This window comes from Bos javanicus, chromosome 29 (assembly GCF_032452875.1).
Source record: "Bos javanicus breed banteng chromosome 29, ARS-OSU_banteng_1.0, whole genome shotgun sequence".
Taxonomy (NCBI): Eukaryota; Metazoa; Chordata; class Mammalia; order Artiodactyla; family Bovidae; genus Bos; species Bos javanicus.
In genome coordinates, this window is record NC_083896.1 from 364,105 (window position 1) to 385,608 (window position 21,504).

Genomic DNA, 21,504 nt, shown 5'->3' on the forward strand with positions numbered 1-21,504 from the left:
TACATAGTGAAGTAAGTCAGAAAGAGAAATATAAATATCTGATACTAACGCATGTGTACGGAGTGTAGAAAGATGGTACTGACGAATTTATTTGCAGGGCAGCAATGGAGAATCAGACAGAGAGAACAGACTTAGAGACACGGGTGAAGGGGAAGAGGGGAGAGGGTGACATGGATGGAAAGAGTAACATGGAAACTTACAGTTCCATATATAAAATAGATAGCCATTGGGAATTTGCCCTATCACTCAGGGAACTCAAAAAGGGGCTCTTCAACAATTTAGAAGGGCAGGATGGAGAGGGAGATTGGAAGGGGGTTTGGGAGGGAGGGGACATGGGTGTACCTAAGACTGATTCTTGTTGATGTCTGACAGAAAACAACAAAATTTTGGAAAGCAATTATCCTTCATTTAAGAATAAATGAATTTTTTACAACCCTGTTTGAACATTCAGATGGTTTACTGCCTCTTCCCTGTAAACAGCAAACTAATGACTATAACTTCTTATCTACGTCTTCTGGAATGACAGGTAAAGATTAAAGGATTTCAGTCCCAGGAACTCTGTACAGCTCTGCCAGTTCCTGCAGCAACTGATGAGGAAGAGAGAATCCTTGAGAAATGGCACACAAAAGAAAAGAATAACATATTGGATTCCTTAAAGCTGAATGTCCCCAGACATTACTCCTTTAATTTTCACTTTTATAAGCTACTTTCACCTTGCAAGGAAAAAGACCCTATTTTTAAAGCAAACTCCATGTATATATTTCATAATTTTTGTGACTTTGTTTTGTTTTTCTAATATTGTATTTTTCAGAGTCTAACCTCTACTCTAGATGTTTAATCTTTGCTTTTTGGTATTTGTTATCAATTTTGTACCTTTAAGAACCCAATCTTCAGTACCCATTTTTACTTGGGAGTGTGATTACTGGCTTGATAGCTCTCTCCCCTTTTTGCCTCTGCTTTGTCTCCACCAGGTTGCCTCTATCTCCTCCCTCCCCTTTCTTTTCTCCACCCAACTCTGTGAATATTTTTGTGTGTTCTGGACTGTGGAGAATACTTAGGGACCTGATTAGTGCTGTCTCTCTCCTTTTCATTCACCTTTTTCTCATCCTGGCCACCTCTGTCTCCTTCCTTCCACTTCTCTTCTCTTTGTAACTCTGTGAACCTCTCCAAGGGGTCCAGACTGTGGAGAGCACATAAGGAATTGATTATTGGCTAGCTTGCTCTCGCTCCTTTTGATTCCCCCTCTCCTACTTCTGGTCACCTCTATCTCCCTTCTCCCTCTTGTCTTCTCCATGTAACTCTGTGAACCTCTCCAGGTGTTCCTCACTGTGGAGGAGCTTTTCATCATTAACCTAGATGTTTTATCATTGGTGCTGTATAGATGGAGAAGTCTTGAGGCTACTGTAAGAATAAGACTGAAAACCAGAGGCAGGAGGCTTAAGTCCAAAACCTGAGAACACCAGAGAACTCCTGACTCCTGGGAACATTAATCGATAAGAGCTCATCCAAAGGCCTCAATACCTACATGGAAACCAAGCACCACCCAAGAGCCAACAAGTTTCAGAGAAAGACAAGCCATGCAAATTCTCCAGAAACGCAGGAACATAGCCCTAAACTTCAATATACAGGCTGCCCAAAGTCACACCAAACCCATAGGCATCCCAAAACTCACTACTGGACACTTCATTGCACTCCAGACAGAAGAAATCCAGCTCTACCCACCAGAACACCAACACAAGCTTCCCTAACCAGGAAATCTTGACAAGACAACCGTCCAACCCCACCCACAGTGAGGAACTTCCACAATAAAGAGGAACCACAAACTGCCAGAATACTGAAAGGCCACCCCAAACACAGCAATCTAAACAAGATGAAAAAGCAGAGAAATACTCAGCAAATAAAGTAATATGATAAATGCCCATGGAACCAAACAAAAGAGGAGGAGATAGGGAGTCTACCTGAAAAAGAATTAAGAATAGTGATAGTAAAAATGATCCAAAATCTTGAAAACATAATGGAGTTACAAATAAATAGCCTGGAGAAAAGGATTGAGACAATGCAAGACATGTTTAACAAGGACCTAGAAGAAATAAAAAAGAGTCAATCAATAATGAATAATGCAATAAATGAGATCAAAAACACTCTGGAGGGAAGCAACAGTCGAATAGCAGAGGCAGAAGATAGGATAAGTGAGGTAGAACATAGAATGGTAGAAATAAATGAAGCAGAGAGGAAAAAAGAAAAAAGAATTAAAAGAAATGAGGACAACCTCAGAGACCTCTGGGACAATGCTAAACGCACCAACATTCGAGTCAGAGGAGTCCCAGAAGAAGAAAACAAAAAGAAAGGCCATTAGAAAATACTTGAGGTGATAATAGTTGAAAACTTCCCTAAAACAGGGAGGAAAATAGTCATCCAAGTCCAAGAAACCCAGAGAGTCCTAAACAGGATAAACCCAAGGCAAAATACCCCAAAACACATATTAATCAAATTAACAAAGATCAAACACAAAGAACAAATATTAAAAGCAGCAAGGGAAAAACAACAATTAACACACAAGGGGATTCCCATAAGGATAACAGCTGATCTTTCGATAGAAACTCTTCAGGCCAGAAGGGAATGGCAGGACATACTTAAAGTGATGAAAGAAAATAACCTACAACCCAGATTACTGTGCCCAGCAAGGAGCTCATTCAAATATAAAGGAGAAATCAAAAGCTTTACAGATAAGCAAAAGCTGAGAGAATTCAGCACCACCAAACCAGTTCTTCAACAAATGCTAAAGGATCTTCTCTAGACAGGAAACACAAAAACGGTGTATAAACTCGAACCCAAAATAACAAAGTAAATGGCAATGGGATCATACTTATCAATAATTAACTTAAATGTAAGTGGGTTGAATGCCCCAACCAAAAGACAAAGACTGGCTAAATGGATACAAAAACTAGACCCCTATATATATTGTATACAAAAGACCACTTCAAAACAGGGGACACATACAGACTGAAAGTGAAGGGCTGGAAAAAGTTATTTGAAGCAAATGGAGACCAAAAGAAAGGAGGAGTATCAATACTCATATCAGAAAAAATAGACTTTAAAATAAAGGCTGTGGAAAAGAGACAAAGAAGGAAACTACATAATGACCAATGGATCAACCCAAGAAGATATAACATTTATAAATATATATGCACCAACATAGGAGCACCACAATATGTAAGGCAAATGCTAACAAGTATGAAAGGGGAAATTAAAAATAACACAATAATAGTGGGAGACTTTAATACCCCATTTACACCTATGGAGAGATCAACTAAACAAAATTAACAAGGAAACACAAACTTTAAATGATACAAGGGACCAGTTAGACCTAAATGATATCTATAGGACATTTCACCTCAAAACAATGAATTTCACCTTTTTCTCAAGTGCACATGGAATCTTCTCCAGGATAGATTGCATCCTGGGTCATAAATCTAGCCTTGGTAAATTCAAAAAAATTGAAATCATTCCAAACCTCTTTTCTGACCACAATGCAGTAAGATTAGATGTCAATTACAGGAGAGAAACTATTAAAAATTCCAATATATGTAGGCTGAACAACATGCTTCGGAATAACCAACAAATCACAGAAGAAATCAAAAAAGAAATCAAAATATGCATAGAAATGAAGGAAAATGAAAACAAAACAACCCAAAACCTAGGAACATTGTAAAACCACTGTTAAGGGCAAGGCTCATAACAATACAGGCTTACTTCAAGAAACAAGAAAAAAGTCAAATAAATAATCTAAATCTACACCAAAAGCAACTAGAAAAGGAAGAAATGAAGAACCCCAGGGTTAGTAGAAGGAAAGAAAGCTTAAAAATTAGGGCAGAAATAAATGCAAAAGAAACAAAAGAGACCATAATAAACAAAGCTAAAAGCTGTTTATTTGAGAAGATAAATAAAATTGACAAACCATTAGCCAGACTCATCAAGAAACAAAGGGAGAAAAATCCAATCAACAAACTTAGAAATGAAAATGGAGAAATCACAACAGACAGAACAGAAATACAAAGGATCATAAGAGACTACTATCAGCAATTATATGCCAATAAAATGGACAACTTGGAAGAAATGGACAAATTCTTAGAAAAGTATAACTTTCAAAAACTGAACCAGGAAGAAATAGAAAAGCTTAACAGACCCATCACAAGCATGGAAATCGAAACTATAATCAGAAATCTTCCAGCAAGCCAAAGCCCAGGTCCAGACGGCTTCACAGCTGAATTCTACCAAAAATTTAGAGAAGAGCTAACATTTATCCTACTGAAACTCTTACAGAAAATTGCAGAGGAAAGTAAACTTCCAAACTCATTCTATGAGGCCACCATCACCCTAATACTAAAACCAGACAAAGATGCCACAAAAAAAGAAAACTACAGGCCAATATCACTGATGAACATAGATGTAAGAATCATTAACAAAATTCTAGCAAACAGAATCCAACAACATATTAAAAAAGATCATAATCATGACAAGTGGGCTTTATCCCAGGGATGCAAGGATTTTTCAATATCCGCAAATCAATCAATGAAATACACCACATTAACAAATTGAAAGATAAAAACCATATGAGTATCTCAACAGATGCGGAGAAAGCCTTTGAAAAAATTCAACATCCATTTATGGTAAAAATTTTCCAGAAAGCAGGAACAGAAGGAACATACCTCAACATAATAAAAGCTTTATATGACAAACTCACAGCAAACATTATCCTCAGTGGTGTAAAATTGAAAGCATTTCCCCTCAAATCAGGAAAGATACAAGGGTACTCACTCCCACCCCTCTCACCACAAGGGTGCCCACTCTATTCAACACAGTTTTGGAAGTTTTGGCCACAACAATCAGAGCAGAAAAAGAAATAAAAGGAATCCAGATTGGAAAAGAAGAAGTAAAACTTTCACTGTTTGCAGATGACATGATCTTCTACATAGAAAACCCCAAAAACTCCACCAGAAAATTACTAAAGCTAATCAATGAATAAATTAAAGTTGCAGGATATAAAATTAACACAGAGAAATCCTTTGCATTCCTATACACGAACAATGAGAAAAAAGAAAGAAAAATTAAGGAAACAATTCCATTCACCATTGCAACGTAAAGAATAAAATACTTAGAATATGCCTACCTAAAGAAATAAAAGCCATATATATATATATATATATATATATATATATATATATATAACACTGTTGAAAGAAATCAAAGAGGACACAAATAGATGGAGAAATATACCATGTTCATGGATTGAAAAAATCAATATTGTGAAAATGAGTATACTACCCAAAGCAATCTATAGATTCAGTGTAATCGCTATCAAGCTACAGACAGTATTTTTCAGAGAACTAGAACAAATATCACAATTTGTATGAAAATACAAAAAAAAACTTCGAATAGCCAAAGCAATCATGTGAAAGAAGAATGGAACTGGAGGCATCAACCTGCCTGACTTCAGACTATACTACAAAGCTACAGTCATCAAGGCAGTATGGTACTGGCAAAAAGACAGAAATATAGATCAATGGAACAAAATAGAAAGCCCAGAGATAAATCCGTGCATCTATGGACACCTTATCGATGACAAAGGAGGCAAGAATATACAATGGACAAAAGACAGTCTCTTTAACAAGTGGTGCTGGGAAAACCGGTCAACCACTTGTAAAAGAATGAAAGAAGAACACTTTCTAACACCATATACAAAAATAAACTCAAAGTGGATCACAGATCTAAACATAAGACCAGAAACTATAAAACTCCTAGAGGAAAACATAGGTAAAACACTTTCCTACATAAAGCACAGCAGGGTCCTCTGTGACCCACCTCCCAGAGTAATGGAAATAAAAGCAAAAATAAACAAATGGGACCTAATTAAACTTAAAGGCTTTTGCACAATGAAGGAAACTATAAAGATGGTGAAGAGAGAGCCTTCAGAATGGGAGAAAATAATAGCAAATGAAGCAACTGACAAAGAATGAATCTCAAAAATATACAAGCAGCTCCTGCACCTCATTCCAGAAAAAATAATGACCCAACCAAAAAATGGGCCAAAGAACTAAACAGACATTTTTCCAAAGAAGACATACAGATGGCTAACAAACACATGAAAAGATGCTCAACATTACTCATTATCAGGAAAATGCAAATCAAAACCACCATGAGGTACCATCTCACGCCGGTCAGAATGGCTGCTATCCAAAAGTCAACAAACAATAAATGCTGGAGAGAGTGTGGAGAAAAGGGAACCCTCTTACATTGTTGGTGGGAATGCAAACTAGTACAGCCACTATGGAGAACAGTGTGGAGATTCCTTAAAAAACTGGAAATAGAACTGCCATACGACCCAGCAATCCCACTGCTGGGCATACACACTGAGGAAACCAGAAGTGGAAGAGACACGTGTACCCCAATGTTCATCACAGCACTGCTTATAATAGCCAGGACATGGAAGCAACCTAGATATCCATCAGCAGACGAATGGATAAGAAAGTAGTGGTACATATACACAATGGAATATTACACAGCCATTAAAAAGAATATGTTTAAATCAGTTCTAATGAGGTGGATGAAACTGGAGCCTATTATACAGAGTGAAAGAAAACTACCAATACAGTATACTAACGCATATATATGGAATTTAGAAAGATGGTAATGATAACCCTATATGCGAGAAAGCAAAAGAGACACAGATGTAAAAAACAGTATTTTGGACTCTATGGGAGAAGGCAAGGGCATGATGACTTGAGAGAATAGCATTGAAACATGTCTATTATCATATGTGAAACAGATCGCCAGTCCAGGTTCGATGCATGAGACAGGGTGCTCAGGGCTGGTGCACTGGGATGACCCAGAGGGATGGGATGGGGAGGGAGGTGGGAGGAGAGTTCAGGATGGGGAACACATGTACATCCATGGCTGATCATGTCCATGTATGGCAAAGCCACTATAATATTGTAAAGTAACAAGCCTCCAATTAAAATTAAAAATAAATAAATAAAAATAACGTGGAATGTACATGTTGCTAGAGATATTTTTAAAAGAAAAAATATCTTCCACAGATAATTTTTAAAACTCTGGTGGTAGTTTTTCTTTCCTTATGATTTAATAATAACAAATAGTCTATATAAATGGCAACCCACTCCAGTGTTCTTGCCTGGAGAATCCCAGGGAGGGGGGAGCCTGGTGGGCTGCTGTCTATGGGGTCGCACAGAGTCAGACACAACTGAAGTGACTTAGCAGCAGCAGCAGCAGTCTATATAAGAAAAAAGCATAAATCATGATTTCATTCACTTAATGTATGTAATTACCCATTATCTGCTGACATTCAGAAAAAAGAAATCAGAATCTCTCCAGAGGAAAAAATATACTTCTACATTTCTTCTTTCAGACTGTTGCAGCTGAAAATTTTCTCATTTAATGAAGAGAGATTAAGAATCTCATTTATAAAATTATAAATTATAATTTTAGTAAAAAGAATAGATAAAATGCTTATGTATTTCCTCTTTATTTTCAGAAAGATCTAAAACACCCACCAGGGTTATAGCAAACAGTAAGATAAATTAAATAAGTACATTAAGTATTTAGCGTCAGACACGACTGAGTGACTGAACTGACGAAGTTAGAAACCACAAGAAACAGAAGGGCCAGAAATTCTTAATTCATAATACATAATTCATAATCCGAACGCCTAAAACAGGGCTCATCTTGAATTATCTCTAAACGAAAGTTATGCTAGGTTAAATAGAAGACATTGCTTCATTAATTTCAAAGTGAGAATTTTTTTAAAAAGAGAAATCACTTCAAATTCAAATGAACTTCCAGAGGGAACTATATTCAATACACACACACACACACACACACACAAGTATAAACAAATCACATTGCTGTACACCTGAAACTTACACAGTATTTTAAACTGACTACACTTCAACCAAAAAAAAAAAAACCAAGAACCACCACCAACCTTGAAAACAACCACCACAAATAATAAGGAACACATTTTTTTTTAGTTCTTCATAAAAATCAGCTATATGTCATTCAAAAGAGTATGAGCATTGTTTTTATTTTTACAACCTCACTTTCTCTTCTTAAGTTGAATTTGAAATAATTTCTCACATATTTATAATATAGAGTTCCTGGTCTGACTGACCCCACTATTTCTGTTGTGTTTGTGTAGTATCTGTCTCACCTTCACCCTCATTCCATCTTATATTTATCTTGTCCTTCTTAAAGGAATTCTTCCCCTTCATCCTCCTCCCCATTTTCATATTCATATAGTTGTTTTTCCTCAGTGCTTTGTAATTCTTTTCTTTCATAATGGCATACTTAGTATGCCAATATTTATAAATCTGAATCATGCACGTGTATGGCTGTTATTATCACACCATTTCATATCGTGACTTTGAGGGCTTCTATTTCTGTGGTTTAACTTATATGCAGAGTACATCATGAGAAACGCTGGACTGGAAGAAACACAAGCTGGAATCAAGATTGCCAGGAGAAATAACAATAACCTCAGATATGCAGATGACACCACCCTTATGGCAGAAAGTGAAGAGGAACTAAAAAGCCTCTCAATGAAAGTGAAAGAGGAGAGTGAAAAAGTTGGCTTAAAGCTTAACATTCATAAAATGAAGATCATGGCATCCGGTCCCATCGCTTCATGGGAAATAGATGGGGAAACAGTGGAAACAGTGTCAGACTTTATTTTTTGGTCTCCAAAATCACTGCAGATGGTGACTGCAGTCATGAAATTAAAAGACGCTTACTCCTTGGAAGGAAAGTTATGACCAAACTAGATAGCATATTCAAAAGCAGAGACATTACTTTGCTAACAAAGGTTCATCTAGTCAAGGCTATGGTTTTTCCTGTGGTCATGTATGGATGTGAGAGTTGGACTGTGAAGAAGGCTGAGAGCCGAAGAATTGATGCTTTTGAACTGTGGTGTTGGAGAAGACACTTGAGAGTCCCTTGGACTGCAAGGAGATCCAACCAGTCCATTCTGAAGGAGATCAGCCCTGGGATTTCTTTGGAAGGAATGATGCTAAAGCTGAAACTCCAATACTTTGGCCACCTCATGCGAAGAGTTGACTCATTGGAAAAGACTCTGATGCTGGGAGGGATTGGGGGCAGAAGGAGAAGGGGACAACAGAGGATGAGATGGCTGGATGGCATTACTGACTCAATGGAAGTAAGTCTGGGTGAACTCCGGGAGTTGGTGATGGACAGGGAGGGCTGGCGTGCTGCGATTCATGGGGTTGCAAAGAGTCAGACATGACTGAGCGACTGAACTGAACTGAACTGATTTCTGTGGTGGGATACTTTTTGTCACCATAAGGTTCAGGGGACTGGTATGTGAACAAATACAGTGAAAGAAGAGTTACAAACAGAACAAACTTACCTTTGTACGACCAAGGCCTGCTATAGACTTGAGAAGTTTTGAAACAGGCTCAGGCGATGGGAAGGAAGGATGACAGATGCCCTCACACCAGGGTGATGGTTTGGGAAATGTTTCAACCACATCTTCAATGTTACTATCAGAATTATTGTCCTCAGAGAAAGCTATACTCTCTGGTCTCAAAATGCCACATTTTGCATCTACTATAGTGAAAACAGGAGAGAGTACATGAGAACATGTGTCATTTCAAATCAAGGAATAACACCAGGAGGACAGTCTTCAAATAACTTACTGTTTCTCTTGGATTGCTGAGAAGCCTTCATTAGCTTCGTTAACTTTGGTTTCAGGACATGCTGGAAAAGAAAATAAGAGCTTGAAGAATATAACAAGTATCAACCTGAATAAAAGCATTGTAACATCTCCCATTCCTCTATGATCTAACACAAAGAGCACAGGCTCTGAAGTCATTCAGATGTGGATTCAAATCCCAGTTCTGTCACTGACTGACCTGCTCATGGGGAAAGGATTATGACAGATGACATCAGAAGCCCCAGATCTTCCTCTCCTTACCCCTAATTGACTGATATACAAATACTAGGACACCCACTAGATTAATTTCTCTACCAAAATGTTCTAGAGTAATAATTTATCCCCAGTAGTTTAGAGCACTGTTGAAAAACTAAGACATTTAAATTAATTGTGATATTTTGAAATTTGCTTCCATGATTAATATATACATGGCTTATCACTTGTAAAGGGAAATATGAAAGTTTAGGTTTTAACAGAACCTTATTTAGATGGACTAGAACTGCAAACATGATAAGCTACTTCTGTTTTTCAAACATCTAGAGACCAATGAAACAGGGAAAACACGAGGTTAAACCCATAGAGCAATGATCATGAATGAAAGCCAAATTCTAAATAGAAAGCCATAAGCAAACATGTTCACAATAGAGACAGAGAGAGATGGACTTAAAGAACAGACACTGAAGAAATGTGTTCTGCAAGGAAAAATTAGGTTAATAGTAGATATTTGATATTTGGCAAAAATAATACAATTATGTAAAGTTTTAAAATAAAATAAAATTTAAAAAAAATTTTTTTAAGGTAGAAGAGGAAGAAAGGAAAAAGTGAAACATTCCTAATCAAGAATAAACTTTATGGAAATAAAAAGTATAATAAGGTATGTGGAGAAACACATATATTTAGACTTTATATACAATAGATCAGTAACATATCAGTATTCTTAAGGATATATTATGAGCAAAGCCTCCGTTTCATGTGATTTTATTAATATATTTTTATGCATCTACACTGTTCTTGAAATTTTATGAAAATATCAACATTAGTTCAGCTCAGTTCAGTTGCTCACTTGTGTGTGACTCTCTGTGATCCCATGGACTGCAACAACCAGGCTTCCCTGTTCATCACCAATTCCCAGAGGTTTTACAAACTCTTGTCCATTGAGTCAGGGATGCCATCGAACCATCTCATCCTCTGTCATCCCCTTCTCCTCCAGCCTTCAAACTTTCCCAGAACTTGTATTTTCCAATGAGTTGGTTCTTTGCATCAGATGACCAAATTATTGGAGTTTCAGCTTCAGCATCTGTCCTTTCAATGAATATTCAGGACTGATTTCCTTTAGAATGGACTAATGGATCTCCTTACAATCCAAGGGACTCTGAAGAGTCTTCTCCAATACCACAGTTCAAAAGAAGCAATTATTCAGCGCTCAGCCTGCTTTATAGTCCAACTCTCACATGCATACATGACTACTATAAATACCATAGCTTAGACTAGACAGAACTATGCTGGCAAAGTAATGTCCCTGCTTTTCAATCTTCTGTCTAGGTTGGGCATAGTTTTTCATCCAAGGAGCAAGCATCTTTTAATTTCATGGCTGCAGTCACCATCTGCAGTGATTTTGAAGCCCCCAAAAAGAAGTCTGTCATAGTTTCCATTGTTTCCCCATCTACGTGCTATGAAGTGATGGGACCAGATGCCATGATCTTAATTTTCTGAATGTTTTGTTGTAAGTCAACTTTTTCACTCTCCTCTTTCACTTTCATAAAGAGGTTCTTTAGTTCTTCAATTTCTGCCATCATGGTGGTGTCATCTGCATATCTGAGGTTATTGATATTTCTTCTGCATATCTTGATTCCAGCTTGTGCTTCATCCAGCCTGGCATTTCGCATGATGTATTCTGCATATAAGTTAAATAAGCAGGGTGACAATTTATATCCTTGATGTACTCCTTTTCTGATTTGGAACCAATTGTTCCATATTCATTTCTAACTGTTGTTTCTTTTCCTGTATACAGATTTCTCCAGAGGAAGGTCAGATGGTCTGGTATTCCCATCCCTGGTTCCTCTGCCTTTTCTAAATCCAGCTTGAACATCTGAAGTTCATGGCTCACATACTCTTGAAGCCTGGCTTGGAAAATTTTGAGCATTACTTTGCTAGCATGTGAGATGTGTGCCATTATGTGTTAGTTTGAACATTCTTTGGCATTGCCTTTCTTTGGGATTGGAAGGAAAACTGACCTTTTTCAGTCCTGTGGCCACTGATGAGTTTTCCAGATTTGCTGGCATATTGAGTGCAACACTTTCACAGCATCATCTTTGAGGATTCGAAATAGCTCAACTGCAAGTCCATCACCTCCACTAGCTTTCTTCATAGTGATGCTTTTTAAGGCCTACTTTACTTCGCATTACAGGATGTTTGGCTCTAGGTGAGTGATCACACCATCCTGGTTATATGGGTCATAAAGATCTTTTTTGTAGAGTTCTGTGTATTCTTGCCACCTCATCTTAATATCTTCTGCTTCTCTTAGGTCCATACCATTTCTTCCTTTATGGTGTCCATCTTTGCATGAAATGTTCCCATGGTATCTCTAATTGTCTTCAAGAGATCTCTAGCCTTTCCCATTCTATTGTTTCCTCTATTTCTTTGCATTCGTCACTGAGAACAGCTTTCTTATCTCTCTTTGCTATTCTTTGGAACTCTGCATTCAAATGGGTATATCTTTCCATTTCTCCTTTGCCTTTTGTTTATCTTCTTTCATCAGCTATTTGGAAGGCCTCTTCAGACAACCATTTTGCCTTTTTGCTTTTCTTTTTCTTGGGGATGGTCTTGATAACTGCCTCTTGTACAATGTCACGAATCTCCATCCATAGTTCTTCAGGCACTCTGTTTATTAGATCTAATCCCTTGAATCTATTTGTCATCTCCACTGTCTAATCATAAGGGTAAATACTACATGAAACTAATTTCAGAGCAGGAAAAATAATTTCACAACAGAACACTTTACCTGGTTTTAAAATCTAAGACTTCATAGTTTGATGTAGGCCCTAAATCAACGCCAGGTTTGTTCGGAAATCTTTAAAGCAAAAACATACAATAAAAATCAGTGGGCTCATGTCCTTGAACAAAAGAAAAAAAAGTGAAATTTTGTCTATGTATTAAATGAACTTTCTTGACATGAATAAAATTTGGCCTGTTTTAAAACAGCATTTTTTTTAATTTTTTTTAAGATTTCTTGATGTGGACCACTTTTAAAGTCTTTACTGAATTAGTTCCAATGCTGCTTCTATTTTACGTTTTGGCTGTCTGACCCTGGGTCATGTGAGATCTTAGCTTCTCTGACCGAGTATCAAACCCACACTACCTACATTGGAAGATGTCTTACTAACCATCTTAACCACTGCACCCCCAGGGAAGTCTCCAAAAAAGTTTTTCGTTACCTATTTTTGCATCCATCTCTCCCAACCTATGAAATATCTAGTTAACACTCATTCTTAGTTTCCATAACAGAGAGTGACAGCCAATGTATCGGCAGAGCCTAAAAATAAATTGTTTTCACTAAAAGTTCTAATAGCTGAAGTGAAAATCCAATTGATGGATTGAAATAATTCTTGTTTGCCCAAACCAGAATAAACCTAATGACTTAAAGTGGAAGAATAGGCTTTTCCTTCTCCATTGTCTGTTCAAGGTTCAGAGATGAATCTGAGTCCGTCCAAAATGGCAGTCTTGGTCCGCCAGCAGGGATACCACTTACTGAGATGGCACCACTTCTCTCCTTTCTCTAAGGGAGTACCGGAGTTTCCCCACAATGTCGAAACTTAAAATGTACACAAGTCAAAGAACTAATTTATATCTTTAACTTATATGCTACATAGGTACTTCTCAGTCTCTGCTGAGGGCCATGGGAGTGGACACGGGAGCCAAGAAGGCCAATTGTCAAATCACAGGTCAGCTCATTTTAACCAGGATCAATTCACTAACCTCCTGAAACCACAGTTGCCTAATTAAGTAAAAGTAGGACACAGCTACTTTACAAAGCTGCTGTGATGACTCTATGAGGTCACAAATGTTAAGCATGTAATGCAGTGTCTAACCCAGAGTAGAACACTCAACAACCATTAGTTTCTCTTCTCCATGTTCCCTTAGTTAAACATATAATTTAAAACATCCATAAAATCCTACCTCCTTGAAGAGTCCTCTTCAGAACTCTCATCCACTATTAAAGAAAAAAGCAAGATACATTTAAATCAATGGAAGAAAAATACAGACTATTAAAACCTCAAGACTGAGGCTTTGTTTAAAAGTATTCCTTTCAAACCACAACTGGAGGCCACACTAGAGGAAGGGAACAGTGGTTTTACTATACTCATAGGCCACTAATGCCTAAGAACCACTCCTCCCCTTTATAGTTATCAAATGCAAAACAAAACAACAAAGAAAAGAACTGCTGCTTACAATGACCATAATCCTAACCAAACTCCAGGAGACTGACAGAAAATGATACTATACCATTAATACAATCAGTACTATAAGCTGACAATAGCATGCACAGTATTAACAGCACAGTATTTCTGGATTTCTATTGCCTGGAGCACTGAACAGAGACTATAGGTGTCTTGCTGGGACATGACAACTTCTCTGGCTCTTCAGTTCACAGTGAAAATGCCCTATCACAGGGAAGCTGGGTCAAAGGCACTGAACCTCAGAGCAAGGTAAAACATTGGAAACAAAAGTCTTCTCTTCCTGGCCCTCTTTCCAAAGGCAAGAGAAGTATGAGAGATGTAGTGATTCCAGTCTTAGAAAGGGTAATCTCTTGAAAGGCAGGTGGGGGAGGGCAAATGGGTAAAGGGGCTCAGTTCAATGGTGAGAATGGGGACTATACTTGTAGTGGTGAGCATGAAGTAGGGTACACAGAAGCTGAACTTTTTTAAAAAAGTTCAGCTTCTGTGTGTGTGCGTGTGTGTATATATATATAACTTTTTTTAAAAGTTCAGCTTCTGTGTGTGTGTGTGTCCACACACAGGGAACTTTTTTAAAAGTTCAGCTTCTGTATATTTGTATATATTCTAGCATGTTTAAAAAGAATCTCTTGAGACTATCTCCTTCCATTGCTCAAGAGTATCTGGACCACACAGATTAGGATGGTCCAAAGAGCGCTGTGTACTAGTGAGGGATATCATTATATCAGTCCTTCCCATTATATGGCAAATGTTTATAGAAATCATGCTTTTTCAGCTTGGAAGGCATACATCATCACATCCTAAGCTGATGAACAAGGGGAGGGAGGGAAGAATGGAGGGAGCCACGGACTCTGGTGCTGTTGAACAACATTTCCCAGGGGTCGTCATGATCTGATGCTGGAGGGATGACTCACATGCAGTGACTCCACAGGGAGAGCAGTACTGCAAGCTTGAGCAAGGAGAGCAGGGGCAGTGATTTTTAAATGTTTTCATCCTGTGACATCAGAACAATGCTTAGTACATAGAAGACACTTGAAATTTATCTGTTTAGTGAACAAATGAACAAATAAATAAGCATGTTTTCTTTGAAATTTTTCTTTAAAAAAATACAGAAATTAACCAGAGAAAAACTCTATTCTGAGCGTATTGAAGACCAAGACACTGTCATCTCTGTATCTCTTCTGACTTGTGTAATGAGCCAACCTATAGTTCTTTGACAGATGTTTTTGTTGTTCAGTCACCAAATCGTGGCTGACTCTTGTGATCCCATGGACTACAGCTCACCAGGCCCTTCTGTCCATGGGATTTCCCAGGCAAGAGTACTGGAGTGGGTTGCCATTTTCTTCTCCAGGGGATATTTCCGACACAGGGATCAAGCCATATCTCCTGCATTGGTGGGTGGATTCTTTATTACTGAGCCACCTAGGAAGCCTCCTTTGATTAGATAGAGGTCTACTCAGTTAAAGGTATCCTTGGATACCCTGTACAATGTGATAGATGCCACATCCAGTGGACCTAATGCTGTTTTTTGTTAATGCAAATATTTTTGTGCTTTTATTAGAACCTGCAGAGTCCCAAGTTGTTCTATTTGAATATCTATTATGATAATCTTTTAACTGATGGCAAGAGAACATCATGTTCTTACAAAATTATACTCTCATGACAATTGTCCAACACACAAAAGAAAATATCTGATCCTAATGAAGTCAACCTATCTCACTCTCTCTGGATCTGTAAGGAATGAAGTTGGTAATCTAGACCTGCTTGGTACAATAGGCAAAATAACTGGTTCTCAACTAGGCATTGCTTTTCTGTCTTCTGTACAATTGGTAGGAATCTTTCAGAAATAATCCCTCACTACTATGCTGCACACTGGCTCAGCTTTGCAGTTATTGTTTATCATTTCTTATCCTACCAGGAAGGGATTATTCAAGTTCTCAGTTTTAATGATGGTAACTATTTTAGTAAGACTAATCACTACACAGTAACTACTAACTATTCATTCACTAAATGCAAACCATTTCTAAAAATGAAAGTTCACTTTCATAAGACGTCCAGTCTGCTGTACTATGACTATAGATGAAATATACATCATACTCACTTAAAATTTTTTATGATTTACACAAAAATCTAATATAGGACTTTAGGGGCCATATTAAAGAGATGTATTTCTTCTCAAACAATACTGTTTTTCATGTTAAATCACCTACAATTAACTTCTTAAAAAATTCTGAATACTAGAGTATAAAGAAACTAATTTTGAAAAAAATAAAATATACATGCAATTTGCACTTATTTTTTAATAGTTCCTTCATTATTGAAACTTCCTCATTCCTACTTTATCTATGGTAGAATCACCAAGAGTAATTTGGTATCAGATGATGTACCTGGGTTGGTTTTTTCCAGGAGAAGTTTTAGATCTCTTTTCTTTATATTCAGAAATCAGTTGGCGAAAGCTATGTATTAAAAATGCGATAAATAATATTTTAACACTGATATGAAAAACAACTACCAAATTCTTAGATCATTTCAGACAATGTCAGAGATAATACCAAAACTTCAATTGTCACATACATGTCAAGTTTCTAAGTTCTATAAACTTTTATTTAGCATGTAGTAAAGGAGAAAGTAAAGGTATATTTTTGCCCTGCTTATTTAACATACATGCAGAGTGCATTATAAGAAACACTGGGCTAGATGAAGCACAAGCTGGAAACAAGACTGCCAGGAGAAATATCAATAACCTCAGATATGCAGATGACACCACCCTTATGGCAGAAAGTGAAGAAGAACTAAAAAGCCTCTTGATGAAAGTGAAAGAAGAGAGTGAAAAAGTTGGCCTAAAGCTCAACATTCAGAAAACGAAGATCATGGCATCCGGTCCCATCACTTCATGGCAAATAGGTGGGGAAACAGTGATTGATTTTGTGTTTTGGGGCTCCAAAACTACTGCAGATGGTGACTGCAGCCAAGAAATTAAAAGACGCTTACTCCTTGGAAAGAAAATTAGACCAACTTAGCATATTCAAAAGCAGAGACATTACTTTCTCAACATAGGTCCGTCTAGTCAAGGTTATGGTTTTTCCAGTAGTCATGTATGGATGTGAGAGTTGGACTATAAGAAATCTGAGTGCAGAAGAATTGATGATTCTGAACTGTAGTCTTGGAAAAGACTCTTGAGGGTCCCTTAAATTGCAGGGAGATCCAACCAGTCCATCCTAAAGGAAATCAGTCCTGGGTGTTCATTGGAAGGACGGATGTTGAAGCTGAAACTCCAATATTTTGGCCACCTGATGCGAAGAGCAGACTCATTCGAAAAGACCCTGATGCTGGGAAAGATTGAAGGCAGGAGGAGAAGGGGACGACAGAGGATGAGATGGTTGGATGGCATCACCGACTCAATGGACATGATTTTGGGTAAACTCTGGGAGTTGGTGATGGACAGGGAGGCTTGGCATGCTGCGATTCATGGGGTCCTAAAGAGTCGAACACGACTGAGCAACTGAACTGAACTGAAAGGGGAAAGAAAAGGAAGATGAAGTAGTCATGAACTCAGGTCAGTACAGCTCCAATAATTAACTAGATTTAGCTTGGCATATGAAAAATCTCTCGAGCTTGCAAATCCTACCTCTATAACCAACTTCTCTTTGTTCCTGGAGGAGTTGTTTCTCTTCAGTTCAAAGTCTTCCTCTGCACAACTGGAATATTACTACCTTATTTCACAAGAGGATTAATAGGATGCAATGAGATAATAAACCCCCAAAATGCTTGCAGAAACAGTCAAAGAATGGAATAATTTCATCTTCAACTTTACTGCTGTAACTACTTTGGAATTCCAAGTAAATCCCAATGTGTGCGTTTTCATATGTTTAACATTCAAGTGAAACTGTTATTAATTCTGGTGAATAACTCTTCTTTGTGGTTTGTAATTTAGAGAATTTCAGCTTTTAGATAATGTGTACCTAAATTTATTTATAACATATGAATTCACTACATTAGAGAACATAATGATCCCCCATTATTGCAGCTAATTACACCAAGAGCAGAAAACTAATCACAATCAAGACTTGGCCTGGACCACTACTCTTCCTTCTCTACCTTCTCAAACTCTGAACCAGCAGATCTTTCTGACAATGATGTTTAATCTCCATGTTCCTCTCCAATTCCCTTGGAAGACATATCCCTACTCTTACAGTGGGTGCTGGCAAGTTCTAGACAGGGCTTACCTCTCTGAATTCCAACTATCTTACTTGAGATTTAGGGATTTCTGCTGAATGGGTTCCTTATGGGGCAGATTCTGAAAACATTTTAGATGGAGGCAGATGGAAATCCGTTGGAAGATTTTCAGTATTACAGAAAAGAGATCCCATGAGGGGCCAAGCATAATTAGGGAATCTCAGGCAAGCTGGCACCCACTACTCTGGGAAGGATGACAGGGAACCTGTGACCTAAGAAAAGGTGCCCCCACAGGACAAAAAGCCACCTTGAGGTTCAAGTCTAGATACAAAGGAGAAAGGGAAGTCTGCTCAAGCCCTGCAGGAGCACTTGACCCTCTCTGACAGCCTAAAATGGTCCCCACTGACATCTGCTAGCAGAAAAGACAAATAAGAGCCTCAAGGGCACCTCATCGTGAAGACCTAGGCTTCCACATGGGCTCCACATAAGGTCTCTGAGTGAGGGGGGAAGGTAGGCGGCCCAGCTGCCCAAACTGGGTGCTGGAGCTGTGTTTGCAACAGTGACTGAGCAACAAGCATACATATGAGAACAAAGGACCTCTCACTCTAAAGTCGACGTGTGCATCACCTTAAAGGTTGGTGAACCTGGACCCAGAGGAGCAGCCTGGGAGCAAAGGTCAATCGTGAGCCCACTGCAGGATGAGGTGATTTTTCTTTTTTTTTTTTTCCTTTTAAAATGATTTTATTAAAGGTCTTTATAGAGCCACATCCAGACTCCAGATCCAGCTGCCAAGCAGCCCTGTCAAGACCAGCTGTAGCAGCAGTGCTGCAGCAGTAGAATCAATGCAAGCAACAGAATGATGAGAAGGAACTATTTTCTCCCCTCCAAATGACTTGTGGAAGAGGACTGTTTCGTTGATCTTAGGGAATCCTCTGGGTTCTTGGAAAATTCAAGCAGAAGTGTCTAGAGAGGCAAGCCCTCATGGGAAAATAGGATTTGCTGCTGAACTAAATATTTCAAGATCCAAAGAACTAGTTAGAAATATCACAACTGTCACATTGTTCATACATCATACCAAGAGGCCACACTTGGAATGAAATAGCTAATGTCAAGCTTTCTAAGGATCAAGGTCTACATGTCCTGAGATAAAGCACCCCAAGCCCACAGCCAATTATAACTAATTGGCCTTTGCATGGCTTTCAGTTCTTGAGGGGGAACATCTCACCACCATTCTCCAAAATCCCTGCAACAAACTGGAACTCTCATTGGTCACGTAGCAAGCTAACAGCTAAAATTATTTTTTGGCTGCAGTTTAGTGAGAACTGGCATTTTAATGTGAACACTTACATATTAAAACCACTAATAACAGCATACTCTTCTGCAGTCCATCCAAAAACATCTTGAGAAAAGATGTCAGCACCTTGTTGAAGAAGAAATCTGATGACATTTATTGATCCATACTTGAGAGCAAGCATGAGGGCTGTTCTAAAACAACAGAGAGATAACTTCAGCCTCAGGAAGCTGAGTTGACTTACTTAAACAGTTAATTTGATATGCTTTACCAAGTGAACACCTTGCCCTTTCATGAAGAACTGACCATTTACAGGCTCAAGTGTTCATCTTTACAAATTACCTCCAAGGCTAAAATGAAGGGACGGAAAAGAAGCCTCCCGTCCCACTGGGATGCCAGGTGGCAGCACTTACTATTTCAAAAGTCCCTGATGGGGACTTCCCTGGTGGGCCAGTGGATAAGACTTCAGGTTCCCAATGTGGGGAGCCTAGGTTCCATCCCTGGTGAGGGAACTTGATCCCATATGCTGTAACTAAGAGTTCCCACAACTAGGACCCCACGTAGCAAAATAAATAAATGTTTTTAAAAAATAATAATAAAGTCCTTGATGGACAAGAAACTATGCTGAGGTCACTTATCTGAGGCAGATGACGATTTAAGGGATAAATTCTCTATTTCCTCCTTAGTCTGATATATTCAGCTTCAAAGTCAACTAGAGGTTGGGTTAAGGAAAGGCTACTTGCAGGTTTAAATAAAAAATATTGATAATAATGGGAATAAAAATAGTCATGGTTGGCAGTTAATGATGTGGACAAGCATGTGCTAGGTGCTAAAAATGAAATACTATATATCAAATCTTTCTTACACACAGGCACCTTTGAAAGATGCATTACTATTTGCCTTTTGTATCAGGAAACTTATTTGCTGATGATAACCCTAATCAGTAGGAAACCTAGGAATTGAACCTAGCCTGAAACTAAAGCCCATCATTTTTATCTGTATCATCCACCTCTGACTTGTCTTTATAAAGGAACTGTTTATCCGATCAAAGCTATCTTTCTTGCTTCTACCTGCATTAAAAATGAAAATATCAAAATGTACTAAAATGAGAAAGGATAAAAACTGATGAGCACACAGGATATGGTGACCGTGAGTAATAATCACCTTTTTGTGGCTGTTGTTATTTAGTCGCTATGTTGTATCTGACTCTTTTGCAACCTAGTAACATCAGCATTCTTCAAACAAAGTAATTTAAAACAAAGAGTTATCCAAAAGACAAAATCAAGTCTTTTAGGTTTACTATGCATCTTATAAAAATATATACATACAAAGTAGAGGTTAAAGAATTCTTTTAAAAGAATTAAGAAACACAATACTGTCATGAGGTAAACTAAAAAGCAGAATCCATATTTCACAAAGTTAATAAAACTAATTTGAAATCCCTCAGCTATTACAAGATCAACCAATCAAACAAAAAGAGGTTGCATGTGTGAGGGAGGAGCTAAGATGGCGGAGGAGTAGGACGGGGAGAACACTTTCTCCCCCACAAATTCATCAAAAAAACATTCAAACGCCGAGTAAATTCCACAAAACAACTTCTGAAAGCCGGCAGAGGACATCAGGCACCCAGAAAAGCAACCCAAGTCTTCAAAAGGAGAGAGAAGAAATACAGCTCCACTCACCAGAACACCGACACAAGCTTCCCTAACCAAGAAACCTTGACAAGCCACCTGTACAAACCCACAGAGAGTGAGGAAACGCCACAATAAAGAGAACTCCACAAACTGCCAGAATACAGAAAGGACACCCCAAACTCAGCAATTTAAACAAGATGAAGA

At 38.1% G+C, this 21,504-nt stretch overlaps 1 protein-coding gene across 1 annotated transcript in view; it reads right to left on the minus strand.

Moving 5' to 3' along the window:
• Positions 1-9,449: 9,449 nt before the first annotated feature.
• Positions 9,450-21,504, minus strand: part of LOC133240982 (putative ankyrin repeat domain-containing protein 19) — a 33,636-nt gene continuing 21,581 nt past the window's right edge. The window contains exons 4-7 of the mRNA XM_061405951.1: positions 19,723-19,860; positions 13,922-13,955; positions 9,729-9,789; positions 9,450-9,639 (exon numbers count right to left, since the gene is read on the minus strand). Of these exons, the coding sequence (XP_061261935.1) occupies positions 13,949-13,955; positions 19,723-19,860 (145 nt within the window). The 3' untranslated portion in view covers positions 9,450-9,639; positions 9,729-9,789; positions 13,922-13,948. The remainder of the gene's footprint in view (positions 9,640-9,728; positions 9,790-13,921; positions 13,956-19,722; positions 19,861-21,504) is intronic.